Here is a 22,834-nt window from a genome sequence, read left to right on the forward strand (position 1 = left end):
GAAGACAAAGTATTCCATACTGATATTTTGGTGAGGGCGAGCGAATCAGATACGGTGGCAGAATACTTATTTTTTTCAGAGGGAAGCGTACAGTGTCACCATCGCGATACATTAAACATACCTCACAGGTGTTCATCCAGTCAATTTGATACATTTTTGATTTAGCTTTATCAGGATTAAACAACAGCAGGTCGATAGTGATATCCGCTTTAGCCAGTGTCGAATATACTTTGTCTAACCAGTTGGTAATGTATCTGACTGCTTTGCTGAAAAAAAGATACTGCGAGAGAGTTTTGTGTAAAATGTTTATTGATGGACAGCAGACCTTTCCCAAAAAGAGAGCACAAGCGCCAGCAGTAGTGTGCTTCAAGAGAGAGTAGTCCAAGCTCATATCTCATCCATGGGATTGGTGTACATTGAGGGAGATGTAATGCTGAACGCCAACATTTTGCTTCCCACTGATTACATTTAAATGGGGAATCAGTAGGGATAGTTTCTAGGCCGTATAGTAGTATAGGGACGATTTTTTTGGTCCAAAAATGCCATGCAGGTAGAATCGAAAACTTGCCATATTTATGCATAATGATGCAGGCCTGTGAAATGGCTGAGACTAACTTGGACTCCACCCTCTCGAGCTGGCCATGTGCTCTCCACTGTCCTTCAAAGATTATTCCCAGGTAACAATAATTTGGTACCACACCAATTGGAGTAAGACCAATAGTCCAGACAAATGACAAGGGCCCAGAACGTTTGGGTGAATATTGTACGATCTGAGTTTTGGTGGGGTTGATGGATAGTTCATTAAGATGTACATATTCTTGGAACGTATCTAGAAGACGCTGTAAGCTTTAGTCCCCGATGTGTGGGGATTTTTTCTGAGAAAAGGCCATCCAAAGTAATTTGAATCCGAACAAATGTTGCATAATGTAGGGAGGGAATTATATCGAACAGCATAGATGGACAATTATCTCTTTCAAGCTTTTTCAGTAATAGAAGGCGACTCACTGAATCAAAAGCTGCGTTTAGGTCAATAAACGCAAAAATAACTGCTGCTTACCCTCCTGACATTGAGCGAAGTTCCCAAGCAGCCCTTCACCACAAATGCTGCAAAATGTTTGCAAATATCTTTGAAATATAGAGAGGAAGAAAGAGAGTCCGGGAGCAATAGAAAGTTGGAGCGAGAAAGGGTACTGTTAATACAAGCTGTCTGTGGAGTCTGGTGGGGCAATAAACATTTACCCAAGACGAACACCTCACTTCCACCTGTATATCCTATCCCACACTCATGTTCCTTGATGATATCTTCTAGCTGATACTTGCTCTTTACAGCACTAGCCGTAAAGGTGATCCACCCACGTCAGATTTTTCTTAACATGCACACCATACAGTGAGCAACATGCCAACTGCAGCCACACAATAACACTTACGTTCAATTCAAGCTGGGAAGATGACTTTGGGTTCTGCTGCATGAGAAACACTAAACTGGCCGGTGCACAGGGACCAATCCCTATGTCTATCTACATAGAAACTGCAACCACCAAAAGGTCCACCCACTCCCATGAATGTAGGAATAGTAGATCGCAGGCCCTTGCCCTCGCCAAGCATTTCATAGTCTTTGCTGCAATTTAAGCACCCCATTGAAATAGTGGGTGTGATGGACAGTATTAGAGAGCGGGTGCTGGTAAAGGCAAACGTGAGCAGTCTCCAGAGGCCATTAGAAGGACATATATTTTATCACGTCATATTACATATTCACCAACATTCCAGCTCACAGACGCCATTGTGCTCATACAGGCAGTGGAAGTACATCTTGACATCACTGAAATGAAGCTACTCAGAGACATTGTGATGCCAACTTGCACAAACACATCGCAACATGGTTCTAAAAAAGTGGATGATTATCTAAACAGAGCATGGTTTCTTTGATCTGATTGGCATAATCGATTTAGCAACAGTAGCCAAGTTCCTCCACTGCACACATTAACGTACATTGTAGAGTCTAGATGAGAGTTGCTCATCTTGTATTTGTTCCTGCCATGTTTTCAATGGAAACATGCCCTGCAAGCCTTGTTTTTAAGTATTTAATGCATGTAGCTATTTATTTTAAATAATTACATTGTATTTCTTAAAAACGGAGTCAGATCTTGTTCTTAATTGTAGAGTATTTTATATATTTGACATATTTTGAAAGAACAACTGCAGCCTGCTTTGTATCTTTTACATTTGTCAGATTACTATAGGATGATAATGTATTTATACCATGTTACTCTGTTGTTGCCATGGTCACTCTAGTCATTTTTTCTGCCCAACAGATGTTTTCTTGTGTTCGTTTCCGGTCTTAATAGGATGCTGTAGCATTTTGGAAAGAATATGCATGAAAGCAACGCAGCGGCTGATGAGAGGATGCTGAAGGTCTCCATGGCCGCCATGTACTTGCCCCGAGTGCTGAGGTAAGCAGGAATAAAGGCGAGCCAGACGCTGAGGAAGGCCAGCATGCTGAAGGTGATATATTTAGCCTCGTTGAAGCTATCAGGAAGTTTCCTGGCTAGGAAGGCAATAAGGAAACTGACCGCAGCTAGAAGTCCCAGGTATCCCAGCATGCACCAGAAAGCAATGGGCGATCCCTCGTTGCATTCCACTATTATCGTTCCAGGTTTCGCATACGCGTTATACTCTGAAAAGGGTGGGGAACCAATCAACCAACACGCACACAGAAGAACCTGGGTGAGTGTGCAGACACTGACGATCATGTAAGACAGCTGTGGCCCAACCCATCGCCTCATGTCACTGTTAGGTTTTGTGGCCTTGAAGGCAATGACCACCATGACGGTTTTGGAAAAGATGCAAGAGATACACAAAGCAAAAATGACTCCAAAGGCGCCCTGACGAAGAAGGCATTTCTGTTGAGTCGGGTAACCGATGAAAGCCAATGATGAAAGAAAGCACAGCGTGAGGGAGAACAGAAGCAGGTAGCTCAGCGAGCGGTTGCTTGCTCTCACAATGGGCGTGTTTCTGTGTTGAATTAAAAGTGCCAGGATGCAGCATGGACACAATGACAAACACATACTGATTGAAGCCAGCGTGGCACCCAGTGTGTCCTGGTATGAGAGGAACTCTTCGGATTTGAAGATGCACGCATCTTGGTGGGCATTGGGCCACTGGTCCCATGGGCAAATAAAGCACTCTGAAGAATCTGAAGAAGGAAACCCACAAGCATGTTGTTAATATGTTCTATGTTATTATCGTATGTAGGGCTGGTGCAGTGGATACTGATACTCACCCGTCTGATTAGAAACCTCTCCTGGAGCACATGGTACACACATGTAGCAGCAGGCAGGAGCTTCAGGTACAGCAGACTTTCTATAGCCAGATGAGCAGCTAGGACTGCACACTGAGGCCGGTACCTAGAACAAGAACAGATAAATATATGTTCAAGTATATATATATATTTTCCAAATAAATATTGTAAGTGATACTAAATGATTTATTTAATTGTAATAAAGAAAAATAACCCAGTACCAGCCTGTGTGAAAACAACTTTTAGGACAGCAAATGTTATACTAATTTAATTTTAAGAAAATAGTGTTGCCTTGAATAAGAAAGCATTTGGGCATAACTATGTTTTCAAGATATAACTCAATAATTATAGACTGTCTGAGAGTGTCATAAGATCAATACATCAACTGAGCTAACCTGTTGCACGTGACTGTGTTTGAGGGCTGTTTCTGACTCCATCTGAGCCAATGGGTGTACCTTTCCTCCTGCAAGTGTGTATAAAATGGTATGTTATCTTCATTTGTAAAGCACACTGCCACCATACACCGCTTCCTAGCGCTGGATAAGGTGATTGCGACATTAACATAGCAACTCAACGAGAAAGGCACCTCACCAATAATAGGGTGCTGTGAAACAATCGGCCTTACGTGTATGGCAAAAGATATTCATTGATGCACAGTTAATGTTTCAGGTCTGACAAGATGGTAATAAACTGCCAGTCAGATCTATTGGTGTGGAACTGATGGTTTTGCCATTGGAGGATACAGAGAGAAACAAAAATAAAAGGTGGTCATGGCTAAGCCACATTATGTGATAGAAAACAGGCAGCAAAACTCATTTACTTGGAGGATAGATCCAAAATAAACAATGTCCTCATCCTCAGCCTGCCAGAGGGGATGGAAAATGGGTTATTGAATCCTCCATGAGACCTTCTTCTATTCTCTGTTTGACAACAATTATACTTTGAAGGAAATGTAGGTGGTTAGGTCCCACATACGACAACTCATTGACAGCAAAAGGGACAATCCCTTGCATGGCAATGATCAGGTTTAAAATGTTGCAGGTCAAGCCAGACTGCTATCCAAGACCCAAACAAGGCTCAATTACATGCAATGGAAGTGAACTCTCCTTTGATCCGAAATGTGATAGGGAAACCCAGATAAAGGAAGTCCAATGTGCAGAATAAGAATCTGCTGCAGTTCAGAGCCCCCCTTACCCTTAACTGCTTCTGAAAGCCTATGCGTTTGAAGTAGACAAAAAAAGTGCCATTCACTGATGATTCCTAAGGAGTGCTCTACTACTTTCAAACAATGGCCTGAAGCGGGAGACACGTGAGACAAAGTGGGGGATCACTTTGGATGCTGTGTTTGGTTAACAACAAGTGATACTAAATTATATTTTGTACTAGGGGTTTGCATGTGGTTGTTTGTTTCACACCTATTAAGTGTGGTGCCATATATATGCATTTTAAGCTCTGACTGCTTGAGAAATCTTTCCATTTGCTCATAGATCTGTAACAGAGAACAGTTTTTCTTGGGGTCATGAATTTTCCCCTACCAAATTTTGCTTTAGCGCTGACCATCTATTACTGGCTTCTACCATAGGTAGAATTTGAGATGTTTTCTTGGCAATGGATCTCCGATAACCATGTTTCCTTTCGCAGTAGTTAATATGTTTTCCTGATTTGTATTTCATTTTGGAGTTATAAAGTGGGGCAGAAGGTTTTTTGAATGTACTTAATTCTGTAGTGTTGAGAGCCTTAGAGACTTTCAGGAGAACAAAGACGGGGTTGTTAACTCGTGCAATACTCGAAGTTGACAAAAAGGTTTGGTTTAGTGCCACAGACCATATATCTGACATATCCCACATGCAAGGTCATTATTCGTAGAAGACACACAGATGTAGTTATGCTTCTGGAAAGCCAACCGACAATCCGGGAACACAATAAGCTCAACAAGAAATATGTTGGAATTATGGTCAGTACATCATTTACATCTTGGGCACAGGGTGTATTATCACGGGTGAAAGGCAATGTGTTTTGGCATGTGCAATAGTCACTACAAAAAGGTAATTGTAGATATGCCAATATGGTGGTCTATCCTACTGTGCAGTTCACCAAAACTACTCCTGTTTCCCTGTGCCTCAAACATTGATGATTATCATTTCTTCTCACAAATGGTGCCAATTCTAAGTAGATCTGGTCATAGCCCAAGTATGTCCTCATGCAAAGGTGTACAGTCGCTATAAGTGTTGATCTGGTGTGTGATAAATCATCCTTGATTGTTCGAAACTCCAGGTCTTTCAACCATGGGCTTCTCTTGTGTGTTTTTTTTAATTTGTGTAGAGAGGACAGAAGAATAAATACATCTTAAACCACTTCAGCACAAACCCTACAACAAATATGAAATTGTCCATACGCTTTCCGACGAGAAGTAAAACTAAATAGAGGAAAAATACTTGCAAATATTTAACATATAAACTCTCATTGAGGTGTGGTGTATCTCACTTCAGATCATTCTCAAATTCATGAAAGACATACAGTCCAAATAGTATTTTATTAAAAGACCTGAGCACCTGTCCAAAGTCTGTCTTCTCAAGCACCAGGAGTTGTACACTTCTTTAATCGTAGCCTTACTCCCTACATTAATAGAGGGATTTTTTAGCCATATATAGCCAAGATCCATTGATTCCAACATCTACTTTGCATAACCAAGCCAAGACAGTGACATTGCTCCTGAAAGGGAGAGTAATTAAGTCAATACTTCTCTAAATGTATCACGCTTGGGCGAACACCAGGTTTTACACCAAAACAACAGCGTTTTGATAGTGGCAATGTTGACAATTCTACCATTCCCACTGTCTTCAATTTATGAAGGACCAACCAACTCATATGACAGATAGAGCAGGCAACAGTAGCCAGGGTGAACATCAATTTCTGTTGGTCATCTTACAATGATGGAACGATAAACAAATAAAGTTCAATGTGTTCCAGCAGCCAGTAGAAGCCACTGAAGACACATAAGGGTAAAACTACCACCCAGTACAATTCAATCAAATGTAAAAAGAAGGAAGGTAATAAGTACTCACACAAAAAACAACTGAATTGTGGTTCACATTGGTTTTGATACTTTCTGCATGCGAAGAGAGCATGAACATTGCATGGTGACAATGACAGATGATTGGTGAGAATGCGTAAGGGGAAAAGGAGAAAAAGAAGTGGTGTTGGAGCATTTTAATCCAGATTTAAATACTAGAGGTTCTGTGAATATGGATCTCCAGAAAGTTAATTCTTTTAGTGATCCATATGGCGCTCTCATTGGACTGAAACAAGATGGAAGGAATGTTGATCAACTAAGCAGTGGGATATGGGTGTTAGCCGAACAAAACTTAGGTAGCCTGACATAATAAAACAAGGGCTTCTTGTTTCTGTGCCAAAGGCATTCAAGCCCAATATATCTGGGATCAGTGATGCTCTGCTGAAGAAATGTTGAGTTTAACAGTGTTCTTTATCACCACACCAGTCCACAGTTACTGAAGGGAGTCTTTATGGATGGGTTTTAGGAAGGTCGAACAAACAATACAAGTGATGCAACACAATGTGGTTTAGCAATGTTTTTATTTTGAGTGATACCACATACGGGATTGGACCAAATGCCTATATGACTTCTACAAAAAATTAGGAAGTTCATAGAGAAAGCTACGTCAGGAATGAGGAATGACAAAGTAGATACTTCCTGGTGTATTCAACACCTTCAGTGGCATTTTCCAAACATAACGTGTTTAACCTATCCTGAAGGGTCAGTGTCCCCTCCTGTGACTCCTTAATCAGCAGATCAATGTAGAAAGGAGGGGCAAACACAATGTTCTTCAACCTATTCTTTATAAGTCCTTAGCCTCCCTGCTACCCTAAGCTAAAATGCATATGTTCAAATGCTTGGCCAACAAACATGTTCACAAATCCTAATCCTAAAGTCCTGCCCTATCCTATTCACAACATAAAGGGTTATTCATAATGTAAACTCTCCTCTGGTCGTCCGGCTTTCATGATGCACATTGGGAAATCTGTCAAGCATCTGGATAACTAAGCTTCTTATGTAGGCTCCTTGGCACCCTCTATGTGTCCCAGTTTGTTCAGGTGTGCCACAAGCATCTCTTGCAGCAGAGACAGTTCTCTCTCAGGTACTTTATTTTCAGAATTACATGTGCACATCGTTCCAATAACTCTGGTTTCTTAGCTGTTAATTCTTCATGTTGTTTGTCATCTTCTGCTTTCGTAGAATCTCAGTTGTTTTTTGGTCAGGTCTCTCCTAACCCTGTCTCTCACCCAGCAATAGTTTTGTTGCGACCCTTCCTATACCTATGCTTTCTAAGCATCCGGTTCTCTTCCAAGACCTATAACAGAGCCCCGGTAGCAAGCAGTTTCTTCAGATAAATTGTCAACGTGTTGCAAGTGGCTTTCTTACTGTCACTACAGAGAGTGGTATGAAACATGCCATTGTGCTCCCTGTATGCTGCCCCCTGTGCTGGGCTTTGCCACCCACTTTTATGGTTACTTCCTGATCTGTGCATGCGCATCACTCTTTGTGATTGATTGGGGTTGCAAAGGGTTTATGTCATGTGTTGGTGTGGGCTTTTCCCTTGGTGCCCCATAATTGCCTCTGAAGGTTGTACTCAGCACCTTCTCCAAATTGATTAAATACGGAGCTTCTCCTCAAGGGTGTTCCATGTCCTCTTGGGTTTAGAAAGTGCATTACAGTTCTCACTGACCATGTGGCCCGCATGTGTTCTGATTTCTTCTTCATCTCTGTTGGTGAGCTTCAGTTGATTTGCCCTGATCATCTTCAAACTTTGCTGAATCAATTCTAACAGACAACTGTTTAATTTCACAACCTGTTTCTGTAAACCTTATAAGGGTGATGAAAGCATTTTCCAAGTTAGGGTTTGAGACCTTGGATGGCTTTAGATGAAATATACCGCACCTTATAGGGGGTCACAAGCCTGAGTGGTCCTGCTCCATCCACCATCCGCTACATTGGAGTTTGTGCTAGAATTGTGTTTTCTGAACCCTACAGATGTCCTGTCACAGATCTGGATTTAAGGGTTAGATTGTGATAGGATAAACTTGCATTGATATGAATAAAGCTAGTATTAGTGCCTAAAGGTCATGCTGCTTGAAAACACTACATAAACCCAATAATGAAGGTTTGATGTATGATGCGGAAACGGTATATGTATGTATTTCCCTACAGTGGTTCTTAAATGTATAACATCTGTATGTAAAACCTACAATTACACTATCCGAATGAAAACAATGTGGAACGTGAACCAGTGAATAATAGTGTGAAAGTGAGTCCTTAACTCAAATGATTGATGTGTTTCTATATCTTGTTGCAAAATTCACTTTATGTACTGTTTACCAGACTTGGCCCCTCAATCCAGACAGGAGCTCAAGACCCTCCTCTTTATGGAACTGATCCTCGCTAACGCGCAGGATCACACACCCTCCACTCCCCATCATTCCTGAGACTGGATGATCTGCACACAATTGTTTCCTCCCCTGGTTGCTTGTAGTTCCCCTGCTGCCAAATTTGCCACCCTCCTACTCCCCTGTTGTTTGCTCCCCACTACTGTGCTTCTCTGCTCCACTCACTGTGTTCTTCACCCTGTGATTTAAAAGGGCACTGTTGCTTCCCAAAGCAAGGTCTTTGCTCAATAAATACAATCATTGTAATATTAATAATAATAATAATAATAATAATAATAATAATAATAATAATAATAGGTATGTGTTGAATTAAACGCCGCCACACGTAACATCCAATAAAATGTTTATTCAGTATAAACATGCGGCAGCAGGCTCCGCCACGGAGAACCAAGCTCAACTGCCCTTCAGAACCTTTCATCTCTAGAATACCATACTGGAATGAGATGAAGTCACAATGGTGACTTGCATATATACTTTGCCTGAACTAATGCATGAATAACTTGAACTATTTACATACTGCATAATAGAAACTGGTTGCATTACTACTATTGAACAAATATGCTGTCTTCATCATTACTCTGTAATTGCTTAACATCTTAACACATCTCCCTCCTTCAAACCAAAGTTTTACTCAACATAATCTCTTAACCATGAAGGTTTGCTCCTTGTTCTCCTTGTACCTTCATCACTATTCTCTGGCTCAACACTGCTGTTCCCTGAATCCTGTGTTCTTTCTATAATACAATCTTGACTCTCACACTCTGGAAGATCTTCGTTGAAATTACTCTTTACTAAACTTGACATTGACCAACATTCCCCTCCTTCTAAAATCACCACATTGTTTCTTACCTTAGCTATTCTTTTTGGCCCTAAGAACTTGCTAACAGTGCACTTAGGTGACAGTCTGGGATTCCTTATATACACCCACTCACCTTCCTTCACATCCAACCTCTTACATTTCTTGTCAGAATTGAACCTGTTTTCATAACCATTTTGAGCCTCCTTGATTAATGTCACAATCTTACTTCTATCAATGTTGACTGACTTATCCAAATTCAACCACCCTGGACACAATTGAGAGCCCGGTTGCCTCCCTTTAAGAGACATAAAGGGAGATATCTTGGTTACAGTATGCGGTGTGATACAATAGCCCCAAATCATTTCTCTTAGAAGTTTCTTCCAATCTAACCTTGCAGCCATGGCCAGTTGTAACCCTCCCTTTATAAACCTGTTCGCTCTTTCTACAAGTCCATTAGCCCTAGGGTGATAAAGGGCCGTTCTATAATGTCTTATACCATACTTCCTGAAAAACTCCATCATCTTACATGAAGTGAATTGGACACCATTGTCCGATATCAATTCTGTTGGAAAGCCTTCCTTGTAAAAGATATCTTCAAAGAATGCAATCATCTGTTCTGTTGTAGCTTCTCTAATAGCCCTGTACTCAATCCACTTAGTGTGATAATCTACCATAACTATTAGGTATTTGAGGTCCTCCCCCAAGTCTTGTAAAGGGCCTATTAAGTCTACCGCCACCTTCTTCCAAGGCTCAGTGGGAACACTTACTGGTTTCATGGGTGCAACTCTTACAACCTTGGCTTTATCACTCCTTATACAATCATAACAATCTCTAACACACCTGTCAACTTCCCCATCCATTCCCGGCCACCAATAGGACTCTCTAATCTGTCTCTTTGTGCCAGCCATACCCAAATGTCCTTGATGAGCTAAACTTACCAGCGTAGGCCTGATACCACCAGGTGGTATGACCTTCAAACCTTTTCTAAGATGAATCCCATCTTCTGATATGCTGAGTTCATCCTTTATATTATAATAGCATTCAAAACTTTTTTCCACCTCTGTCTTGCGAGGCCACCCTGTCTTGGTCCAACACTTGACCTGTTGCAATACAATGTCTTCTTTGCTAGCAGACTCCCACTCTTCCTTGCTTATGGCATTATTTTCCACTTCAGCAATTACCACCCTCTGCTCATAATGCACTCCCTCAACCTCTTTCTCCTCCACTGGTAGTCTAGATAAGCAATCCGCAACTATATTGTTTTTGCCTGCCACATGCACAATCTTAAAGTCATAGGCTAACAAGTCCACCATCCACCTTGACACTCTGGGCGAGCTTTTAGACCATTCAACACCACCCAGTAATTGAACTAAGGGCTTGTGATCAGTTTTGGCCAGAAATGTTTGCCCCCACAAGAAGAATTTAAAATGAGCAACAGCCCAAAACACAGCCAAAGCTGAGTAATTGATCTCAGCTCCCCTCAGTGGTCTTGATGCAAATGCTATTATGTGTTCTACTTTATCAGAGTTATATTGTGTCAACACCGCTCCCAAACCTTGGTTGCTTGCATCCACTTCTAAGATTGTCTTCCTTCCCACCACAAATCCTCCTAGGGAAGGAGCTCCAATGATACTCTCCTTGATTCTCTCAAAAGCTGCCTGACACTCACTTGACCATTCAAATCTTACATTCTTCTTAAGTAATTCTCTCAACGGTGTGGAAATGGTGGCAAAATTGTTAACAAAATTATGATAGTACTCTGCTAATCCCATAAACGACCTTAACTGATCTTTGTCACAAGGTTGGGGCGCCTTACTTATACTATCCACCAGCCATTTCTTAGGAGAAATACCATCTTTTGATATTCTATGACCCAGATAGTCTACTTCCTGAACAGCAATTCTACATTTACTCCTCTGTACAGTTAGACCAGCTCTCTTGAGTCTATTCAACACAGCTCTGAGATGATCATCATGTTCTGCTTCCGTGTCAGCAAACACTAGAATATCATCCTGGAATACTGTCACACTTTTTAAACCCCTAAGTACCTCTTCCATAATCCTTTGAAACACAGAAGCCGCAGAAGCTAATCCAAATGGCATTCTTTTGAATTGGAAAATGCCATCTGGAGTGATGAATGCCGTAAGATGCTGCGAACTCTCTGATAACGGAACTTGATGATACGCTGCTGAAAGGTCTATAATGGAAAAAAACTTTGGTTCACCTAAAGTGGACAATGTCTCAGGAATGTTGGGAAGAGGATGCTTTTCAAAAAAATTTTTTGGTTGAGACTGCGCAGGTCGACACACAGCCTTAAATTTCCATTCGACTTGGCCACCAACACAATTGGTGATAACCACTCCGTGGCAACTACTGGTTCTATCACACCTTTTCTCATCAAGTCCTTGAGTTCTCCAGTTAATTAACCCTTCATTCTCAATGGAACTTGCCTCACCTTGTGTTGAATAGGTTGTGCCCCTTTTTTGAGTTTGATGTGATGTTCAAAGTTTTTTAGTTTCCCAAGTTCCTCCGAAAATACTTCAGGAAAATTCCTTGACCAAATGTCTCCTACTTCCGCTATGGATATGGGATTAGATGCACTAGCTTGAACCCTCACACCAAGATTCTTTTGCTCCTCCCATCCTAGTAAGGACGAGCCTCTCCTGGACACAATTATGTTGGCTTGACAAACCTTTCCTTTGTAGACGATCTTGGCTGGAAACTCCCCCATAATGTCAATGGCTGATTCTGCATAACCACATGCTTTGACATTCGTGGATCTAATCAATTTCTCTTCTTTCTTTAATATGTTTACTAGTGTGTCTCTGGATACTATTGTCCACGGAGAACATGTGTCAACCTTCATCTCTACGTCACATCCATCCACTTGGAATATATCGCTTGGTCCATTTCCATCACCTTGAATGGTGGATATCTCAAATACAAACTTTGTATTTGGTTCCTGATTAGCCGAGATCTCTTGAATGTTATAATTTCTCTTGACTTCCTCTTCATGGTTAGACCTTGTGTCCACCGTTGATTCTATCAGGTTTACTGAGCTAGCTTTGCAGAGATTGGCGAAATGTCCTTTTCCTTTGCACCTGAAACATTCCGCGTACCTGGCCGGACATGATGGAAAGTTTGCACTATGTCTAAAATTTCCACACCTGAAACAGGAACCCTTCGCACTCCAGTTCCCTCTTCTTGGTGTGAGAGAGTTACTTCTCTTCTTCTGGTCAACTGAGCAAACTGACATGGCCGTAGCCATTTGTTTATCATCTTTAAGTTCTTTCACATAATGAGACGTTCGCTCAATACTTCTTGCCATATCCAGCGCCTCATCCAACTTCATGTCCCTCGCTAGGAGCTTTTCTTGAATCTTCAGGTTATTAGTGCATCTAAGTAGTTGATCCCTTATCAAAGAATCTGCCAACTGTTCGAATTCGCACGAGTAACTCAGTGACCTGAGACACGCAACATATGACTCCACTGATTCATTCTGTTCTTGCGCTCTTTGGAAAAACTTGTGCCTTTCAAAGCTTATGTTTTTTCGCGGTTCAAAATGATCCCGTAACTTCTTCACAGTTTGGTCATAAACATCTGCATCATCATCATCCAATGTTAGACTACCAGCTAATCCATCCAGAATTCTGCGTCCTTCAACCCCCAGGTTGTGTATTAACAGAGCTTTTTTTCGTGCTGGGGAAAACCTGTCACCTCCTATAGCAATTAAATAATTTTCAAAAGCGTCCTTCCATTTGTCCCATGTGAGGAAAGGCCGACCAGGCTCCTCCAAAAATGACCTGGGGGGTGGAATTGATGTGGCCATGGTGGCCTTACTACCTGATGTCAGTAATATAAGTCAAGTGCAAGTTGTAGAAAGTGAGAAATTGCTCAGAATTCTATCTTGCTGCAGGCGATTTGTTAACTGTACTGCAGTATCTTTGGTAGTCTGTGTAGATTCTGTAACCTGAACCGCAGCAATTGTGTAAGGCAGTAATCAGACTGACAATGGCCTTTAATTTGCTTCCTAGCCGCAGCGCGATGGGTTCTGTTTGTTTACTTAAGTTTCATCAGGCAGCCAAGCGCTGGTTGCCTGGAGACGCCCGTCACAATGGCCTGTTTACTTTTAGATTAGGCCTCGCTGACGCTCCCAGCTCGTTTTTCTTGCCGACAAGCAGCGGGAATATGCGCTCATAAATCATTCAAATTAAGGCTGCCAGAAATCGCTGAGTAATTTACTTGCCTCTGCTGTGTGTGCGCCGAATTTCCCTTCCGCCTTCTTTTCGAGCCTGCCACCGCCGCGGAGGGAAATGCCAACAAGATCCAGGATTTATAGCGCAGTATACTATATGCGACGCTCGCGGGGCCCTTCAGCCATCCTCGTCGCCAATGTTGAATTAAACGCCGCCACACGTAACATCCAATAAAATGTTTATTCAGTATAAACATGCGGCAGCAGGCTCCGCCACGGAGAACCAAGCTCAACTGCCCTTCAGAACCTTTCATCTCTAGAATACCATACTGGAATGAGATGAAGTCACAATGGTGACTTGCATATATACTTTGCCTGAACTAATGCATGAATAACTTGAACTATTTACATACTGCATAATAGAAACTGGTTGCATTACTACTATTGAACAAATATGCTGTCTTCATCATTACTCTGTAATTGCTTAACATCTTAACAGTATGCTGGTTATTTACTTGTGAGGGAGATATGGGCGCGGCAGTAGGCTGTGGCCACAGACCCTAGTTGAAGACACTGACCCTTGGCCTCAGTCTTGTATTTAAACTGTTTCTGAGTGAAAAAGATGGCACAGCTGAACGTTATGGCCTGTGGCACCTAGTCATATACTAGTAAGCGGTATAGGGGCCACAGACATTGTTGCAAATTATTTCAGTGGACAATGGCCATGGCCAAAGGGAGTGAGCAATGGGCCATGGCTAAAATGTAGCATTACAATGAAAACCGTTAGTTAAGAGACATCATGCGAGAAGCCAGTGTATTGCAGGAAGACCTATGCAATTTGTCAAGTTTAGGAGGTGACAACAATTGTCCTGTGGAATTCCCTGGCTGCTGCTGCACAGCTGATGAGTACATATATGAGATCAAAGCAGGAATCAACAATTAGATAAAACAATTACATCAGGGGAGACAAGCTTGTTGTCAGTTCCCACACCAGCTGAATACATTGAGATTTTTTGTGATGACATTTTTTTTAACCAACATTTAACAAAGGAATATTTATATATAATATATATGTAATTATCTGTGGGGGCAAGATCATGTACCATGCAGTATTTCGCTGCCTCAACCAGGTGACATGTTTCGGCCCCCGGTCCTCACTTTCTGGCCTTCTGTGCTCCTGTGTACTCCAGACTCCATCTTCCTTGCCCCCACTGCTGCCTCTGTGGCTCTTCTTTGCTTTTCCCTGCCTTCTCTTAACCCATACACACCGAACAACCTGCTGCACCATTGCCCCATCAATCTTGCCTCATTGCAAGCACCGAAGGACACAGTCGAGAAATTTTGGTTCACACATACCTATGACACTTTTTATCTTTCTCTTTCCCTTTTTCTGGTCTTATCTACACCAGAAACAAGTGAACATAGCACAAATGGCCTCAGTGGAGCTCTTTGTTTGGCCCATTTCATCAAGACGGGGGGGCGTTGACATAAGGTACACCCTGCCCCAATAGCATTGTCACATAAATACATATTAATGAGGGGTATCTGGAAAATCAAACATGTTTTCCGGCCCCCCAAGGCTTGGAGTTGGCCAACCCTGTTCTAATATGTTGTCATTACAATAGGGGATAGCGGTTGTCCAAATAAAAAGGTAGTGTTGTATTTAACAAATATAAATCACACAAACAATAACAATAAAAAAGTAAAACATTATTTAGAACAAAATGTATTATTGTTGACATTTTGAATGAGAAGTAACAGAAGAAACAAAGAACATATTTAATACCTGCATTTCTTTATTGGCTGCCCACAGGATGGCACTCTCATTCAGGAGTAGGTGCTTATTTTTCGGAGCACTGATGTCGTATCTGCCCACCTTCAAATGTCTAATGTTTCCTCCTGAATCAAGCTGCCAGTTCACAATATCGTACCTTCCCGGGGGGTTGCCATTGCTGTCAAAAGACACATCAGTATCCATGCGAGTTTTAAAGTGGATCTTCTTAAAATAGTGCAGGAGCTAAAAAGCGAAAATAGGAACAAGTACAGGGTGCCATAAGAGGACAATATCGTGACTTAAATTCCACAAAGTAACATTCATATATGTGCATCTTAGAAAATGTCCAAGCGATTTAACGTGCTGCTTTAATACTATATATGTAAAGGTTTTGCTACCACAGTTTTCCATTATGTAGAGCTATAATTAACAGGTGTTATTATTCCCGAACTGCACAGTAATCAATGTATCAGAGAGAAGAAAGGTTGAGATTATCTGAGGCCTCCTAGGTGAACTCTGATCTCATCAATGAACACTTAAATCAATGGGCCGTGGCACGGGTTTGCCGGTAACCCTCAGGTTATTAATTACCTTCCAAATGGAGGTTGGAACAGTCCTAGTGGGCTCACTGTTAAAATACATATAAGAAATGTAATTGCTAGTGCAATTCTGAATGGCCACATAGATAGAAATAATAGACATGTAGATGTTAAGAAACACTAAACTCGGGATAGCTATGGCATTATTATCTCAAAAATGCCATTATTATCTCAAAAATACATTTAGCCCCTCATCACTGTTGTGGCCCTTAGGTTTCAATGTTTCCGTCTGAATAATAAATCTAGATTCTAAACATCTCAATCGTTTTTCCATATTTCCTTTTTTCATCTATGTTCTTTCACATGTGCCAGAGCACCAAAACCCATTGAGGAGTTATTACTGTTGTGTTTGTCTTGAACATGTGCAGGTGGTATTGCTATTTGTAATAGCCCAATAGCGCTGTAAAATCATCAGTGTAAGAGGCACTATGGTAGATTCTATGTATCTCATGTTAAGAGTGCAATCTATGTAATAAACGACATACTTGATAAGACATGTGATTGCTTGGTCAATATGCCATATTTTATGGTTCCCATATTGCACTGAATTACCTATGATCTCCAAATTACACATTTAGAATGTTTTACATGGTTGAAAAACATTATTTTGCTTCTGTTTACTCAACCAATGTGATTGTTGTATGTGCTTTGGAAAATGTAATTTGAGGACTACCAGCCAATACTTTACTCAGATCTTTATCACTTTTCAATATGCCCAAATGTTTGTTAAAGATCTGCTTTTCTTAGCAGATTGGGCATTATATTGAGTGCCTGGAGCGAAGGAGTGCCTGGAGCGAACGGACGTGCTGCGTAGAGTGGACGAGTTGCGTAGGGTTGCTGAATGCGTAGAGCATGGTGCAGACAGGAGTGCGTGCCTGGGGTTGACAGGAGTGCATGCGTGGAGAAGACAAGAGTCCATGCGTGGGCCAGACTGGAGCGCATGGGGCGGACTCGAGCGCGCAGGGCGGACTGGAATGCATGAGTGTGTGGAGCGGACCGGAATGTGGGGAACAGACTGTGGTGCATGGAGTGGATAGGAGTGCATGGAACGGACTGGAGCGCATAGAATTGCGTGACGTACATAGTATGGTTTGGAATGCAGAGAACGTTCGAAAGACCATATAACCCATCATATCACACTACCATGCTTACTCTCTCCTTTACACCACCACTCAACTAGAACACAGAGATACTATGACACCATTCGGTATAACTGTTCTCATACCAACATCCGCCGCATACTCCACATCATTCTAAGTAAACACTGCTGGTTGCACACCCCCCAGCCAGGAGTTCTCCTCAGGCCTAACACAGCCACATCCGGTCTGGATAAATCCTGCCAGAACGAACACATACTCCTCGTCTCTCAACCACCACACCTACTGCTAAGAAGCAGCTATTACACAAAATACCGCACCAGCTGCACACATACCCGGTGCTCACACGCACCTTTCACTCTCTCTACTCCCTCACTGATCTGAACTTCAGTTCCCAAGGGCGTTCAACCTACCAGCGCCTTCAGACCATACCAATGGTATATAAGGCACTTTATAAATGCAAAATAACATAACATAACATATCGGATGGTGGAGGGTTTGGATATTTTGTTGATATTAGGTTTCAGGAGTTCTTGTCTCGTTTTAATCTTTGTTTTTCGGTAGGCCTGATCCATGATTTGATGTGTATAGCCTCCTATGGATCTAGCTGCTGATTTAAACGTGTTGTCAAATGAACAATGTCTATTAGCCCTTAGTAGCTCTCCATAAGGGATACTGTTAGTAGCCTGGTCAGAACAATATGACCAATATGTTAAGCCTGTGTTTATTGGTACCGTTTCATAGATGACCTATTTATCATCTGGGACGGACCATGGCAAGCAATGTATGAATGCGTTGATTGTCCTAATGTCAAAGAGCACAATATTAGATTGACTATGACAGCTAGTAAAGAGGAATGTACCTTTTTAGATGTCAAGTTTAAAGTCCAGAATAACATCTTAATATCTGAATTGTACAGAAAAGATACTGCATCAAATTCTCTGTTGCATGCAGACAGTCACCATCCTACTTCATTCATTAAGATGGAGCTGCCTGCTATAGAACGTTTACATCTGGGATTGCAGACATTGCAGCCAAGCTCTGAAATTCCATACTGCTCTCCCTGCACCGAGAGTCTTCATGCTAAACCATCAGAAAACAACGTAAAACATGACTCTTTGTCTAGCTTCCTTCCTCCGCTCACCTCATCTTGTCTCTAATTCCTAAGCAAATTTCCTGCAACTAGCGCCTAGATGCCTGTGGCTTAAGCGTGTTCTTACAAATGAAAAAATAAATAAATAAAAAGATATATGGGTTTAATTGACTTCAATGCATTCCCTATACAACATTAAAGGACGTCCTCAATGTGCTACAGAAATAACAAAGTCTACATACCTTCTCATACACACTACTGTATCACTTTATTTTATAGGAGACAAAGCATGTGTTTTCTTACTTGCCAGGGTTGAAAATCCAGTGGTTCTGCACAAGTACCATTAAGGAAAGGTCCTTCCCCCGATCTGCAGGAAAGCATGGCCTGCAACGCCAGAGCAATAGCATACACTGCATTGTAGACGCCAAACGTAATTCTGGGATTTGTTACGTCATTGTACATGCTATGGACTTCAGACAGCTTCTCCATTCCTGTGCATACATTCATTCCTTTTTCCATTGATCCGATGTTGGCTTTCTGGCCTGCCAGTTTGCAGCTAAAAGTTTCTTCCCAGAACTCTCCAACAAAAATATCATCTTTGTCTGTGGTGGGGTGGAGGCTGTTAAGGAATTGCTCGAAGCCTAAGATCTCTCCGCTCTGTATGGTGAACCCAATAGTACCAGCAAGGACACGTGAGTACTTCTTCACAGATAGAAGGGCAGATGTTGACCAGGCCTCACTGGCAATCCAGGTCTTCCCAGCCACCTCCTGATGCACCATCTCATCCAATAGAATCACCATGTCCACTTCAGTAAGGAAAACAAGAATGACATTGGCCGTTGATTTCCTGATCACTTCAACAACATGGGCGGCATCCCTGTCTGCCCGGCTTGTGGGTACGGTCTCTGAAAACGCAGCACAGATCCCCATTTTGCCAAACTCTTGTTTTAGTGTTCTCATTGCTTCTTGGCCATAGTCATTGTCTGTAGCCAGAATGCCCACCCAAGTCCAGCCAAAGTGTCCAAGGAACTGGGCTAGACCAAGGAACTGGTAGCTGTCACTGGGTACAGTACGGAAAAAGGATGGAAACTGCTTCCGGTCACTGAGGATTGGGGATGTAGCAAAATAACTGATCTGCAACAAACATAAAATGCAGGTGTTTGTTATAGACATGAGAAAGACACATTGTTATAGCAGCCTGCTATGATATGATATGACATTTGTAACACGTCTATGGGCAAGTGTTTCAAGGTGCGAAAACACTTGTGGTGGTGTGTTCAGTGCCTTTGCAGTGTAAGTGCAGTGGCCCCGGAAGCACGGGTCACAAACGTGTGTTGGGCGTCTGAGGTCGCTGCTTCCAGAGTGCAGGAAAGAGGCGGCTGAAGGCAGGAGCTCACAGCAGGAAAGTGGGGGTAAGGGGAGTGAGCAGAGGGTGCCGCGTAGTGTAGGGGCTTTTGGGGGGCCGGGTGGAAAGGGAACAGGAAAGGGCAGCTAGGAATGCAGCCTTTTGTTTTGAAATCTTGCAGGTTCAGTGTACAGGTACTCAGGGTTTTTTGCAAGAATTTTTTCTTTCTGTAAAAAATGTGTATGGATGCAGTTAAGTTACTACAAGAAATTGGCTATTGGAACCTGAGAATAACAAAACAGAATACCCAGCATTACAATTTTAATTAAATTCAGCATTCTAGGTCTATACACTTTTCAATTCTATTGCACATAAAAGAAATACTAAAAATTAAAACCCCTTTTAAATGTACACTTGTTCAATAACAGCCTCCACATGCTAGAAAATAGGATGTCAGAAGTGCAAATAAGACACTTTCCTTAAAGTCCTAAACTAGCAGAGTTGACTGGCTCCCGAGCAGAAGGTGTTGCATTGATTTTTTGTTCTTTTATCAGGGTGATATCAATGTTTTCTTCCGCTGGCTTAAGGTAGGGCATATTACAAGACAGTGACTCATGAACAGAAGCTTGTTCAGCCAAAAATCTAAGTGTTTCATGGAATTTTGGATGCATCTCATCAAATGTCTGAATGCTTCAGATATGCAATAGGATTATCTGGGTTGTGTCTCCTAATTGCGCTAACCTCTGTAAGGGTCACATAGTATAACAAACCCGCCAGTGGTCCTTTATGACAGCTGAGCACAGAAACAGTGGGGAGCTGTAAAGGAATTACTGTATTCAGTACACCAATGTATGGCTGTATAATCCCCAATCCCATACTCTCCTCACTGACAAGTGTTTGCAACCAGCATGGAGGAAGCTGCATCCTATGGATGATATCGGACAGCTGGCAGGCTTTTGCTAAAATAGTGTTTGAAGTTAAGTGCAGACAAATTTGACTGAAGCAAAACACATGAAGCACACTCATGTATCACTCCCAAATGTCTTCTAATGTTTCAAGGCAGTTAAAAAAAAAAAGGAATGTTTGCCTTTTAGTTCAATTCCTCTTTGAGGTCTGCTTGAAGATCATTTGGTTCAGGGCCTGTGCCACCACGTGTACTCAGGTGGCGCTTTCTGACGCCCTCCTCCCAAGACAACCTAGGTTGGGGACAAAGCTGATTATCACTTCTTCCTGGTGACAACTCTGCTTGGCTGTACTAGCAACCCCATATCACTGATAATAGTCTATACTGATTTAATCATGGCCACTGTTCACATACCAACATTGCCACTCACACTTGCCTCACCTCAGAAACTTTCTTCTGCAGCCCTGCACAGCCGGCCTGGTCCTATGTGATTGCTCCAGCACTCCTCCTTGTGACGGGCCTGCCCAAAACCTCATATGCCATTGCAGCACTTAACCACTAATAGAAACCTATGAAATTAAATGAAAAACATTGTTTAATTAACGTTATGGTTACAAGTAAAACCGAAAAACCCCAGAAATTCGCCAGTTATGGTAAGCAAAGCAAGCATAACTCAGACCACCACCGTGCACTGCTAAGACAAACACCCAGTACATGAAAGATGACATCAACAATGCCATTGATGACATCACTGATGACAACACATATATGGGCCCCTTCGTTTTCTTCACTGACACGTGTAGGCTAGTTTTTCTTTTTACTGATAATGAGAATTCTTTTAGAATTGAGAAGGTGCTATTTATAACCATAAGCCATCTTATATCTTCTTAAAGTACTTTCTATATAGTTTTATTTCACCGCATAATGCACATACGTGGGGCAAAAGCAGGCCTCAAACACACAATTCATTTGTGTACATGATAATCAACTCTGTTATTGCTATTTTTTGGTGATGTTGTTTCTTTCTTCCTTACTTTATTTTCCCTGTATGTGTCTTTAATTTGTATGCATTCTGGATTTCTATATGTTTTTTTGTACTAACACAAGTTTGTCATGAGTTCGCTGTTATTTCAATGTTTAACATAACGCAAACCTTTGATAATGTAGCATTTGCTATTTTCCTATTGAAAATAACCAGATTCTTTGGAACATGCTGCAACCTGGGTGAATGTATGATTAGGTTCCGATATTAACAACAACACTCGAATATAATGATTTTTTTAAAATCAGAACATTCATTAATACATTAAGTATTTTATGATACATCTCTCGATCACCCCTGACATCTTGTTACGAACATTATAAACACTACCGCTCGTAGAGACTATTCATCAAAATTATTTTAACATGTGATTTCATCAGTGATGTCATCAGTGACATTTTTGATGTCATCGTTCATCTACTAGATGTTTGTCTTAGCAGTGCACGATGGTGGTGTGAGTTATGGTTTACCATAACTGGCACATTTCTAGGGATTTTCGGTTTTACTTGTTACCATCACATCCCTTTAACAACGTTTTTTCATTGAATTTCATAGGTTTTTATTATTGCAACTTAACCATAAAATCGCTTTAAAAAAGTCTTTGTATTGAATATATATATGTTACCAGACAAAGCCCCAGTAGGGTGAAATGTGTCGTTCTTACCTGTAAAATGCTGCTGCTGCCTTCCTTGTCCACATACCCTTTTCACCAATAAAGGACTTTCGGGCTGCACAGTTAACACATCTGTGTGTGGATTTATGAGGTTTTTCAAGACAATTATAGCCAGAGTGCCGTGCGCCTGGGAGTGGATTCCGGTTATCCTCTTCCCCTTTTTTTTGCTTAATATATATATATCCATCATTAAACTAAATTTTAAAACACTATAAAACCCTGCACCTGTAAAAGAAGATAGAAAATGCAGAACAAATTCTAACAAATTGACAGGATGGAATGGCAAAAATTCTACTAAAAATATATGCTCTTTAAGAAAAAGATGCAAGAATGGCCTTAACCAGTTACTAGGGTGCCACAAATTTACCAAGGGAACAGGGTCTCTCAATAGTTCCTGATTCCTTTTCCTAGGCAGTTTGACTGTATCGAACTTGGCTTCTTGATGTAATCCTTGTGGGTCGAACCGGGTTTGAAGATGGAGAATCAAATTGATAACAGGCAGCTGGTCGGCCTTATGTTGAGATCTAGTGGTACTCCATGCAGTTCAAAGTC

The 22,834-nt window shown here is 41.5% G+C and overlaps 1 protein-coding gene across 1 annotated transcript in view; it reads right to left on the reverse strand.

Annotated features, from left to right (window-relative positions):
• Positions 1 to 2,288: 2,288 nt before the first annotated feature.
• Positions 2,289 to 22,834, reverse strand: part of LOC138467323 (vomeronasal type-2 receptor 1-like) — a 59,935-nt gene continuing 39,389 nt past the window's right edge. The window contains exons 3-8 of the mRNA XM_069607306.1: positions 18,622 to 19,452; positions 15,542 to 15,772; positions 14,271 to 14,364; positions 12,016 to 13,217; positions 3,281 to 3,404; positions 2,289 to 3,193 (exon numbers count right to left, since the gene is read on the reverse strand). Of these exons, the coding sequence (XP_069463407.1) occupies positions 2,289 to 3,193; positions 3,281 to 3,404; positions 12,016 to 13,217; positions 14,271 to 14,364; positions 15,542 to 15,772; positions 18,622 to 19,452 (3,387 nt within the window). The remainder of the gene's footprint in view (positions 3,194 to 3,280; positions 3,405 to 12,015; positions 13,218 to 14,270; positions 14,365 to 15,541; positions 15,773 to 18,621; positions 19,453 to 22,834) is intronic.

This window comes from Ambystoma mexicanum, chromosome 1p (assembly GCF_040938575.1).
Source record: "Ambystoma mexicanum isolate Mex_15411 chromosome 1p, UKY_AmexF1_1, whole genome shotgun sequence".
NCBI classification, from domain to species: domain Eukaryota; kingdom Metazoa; phylum Chordata; class Amphibia; order Caudata; family Ambystomatidae; genus Ambystoma; species Ambystoma mexicanum.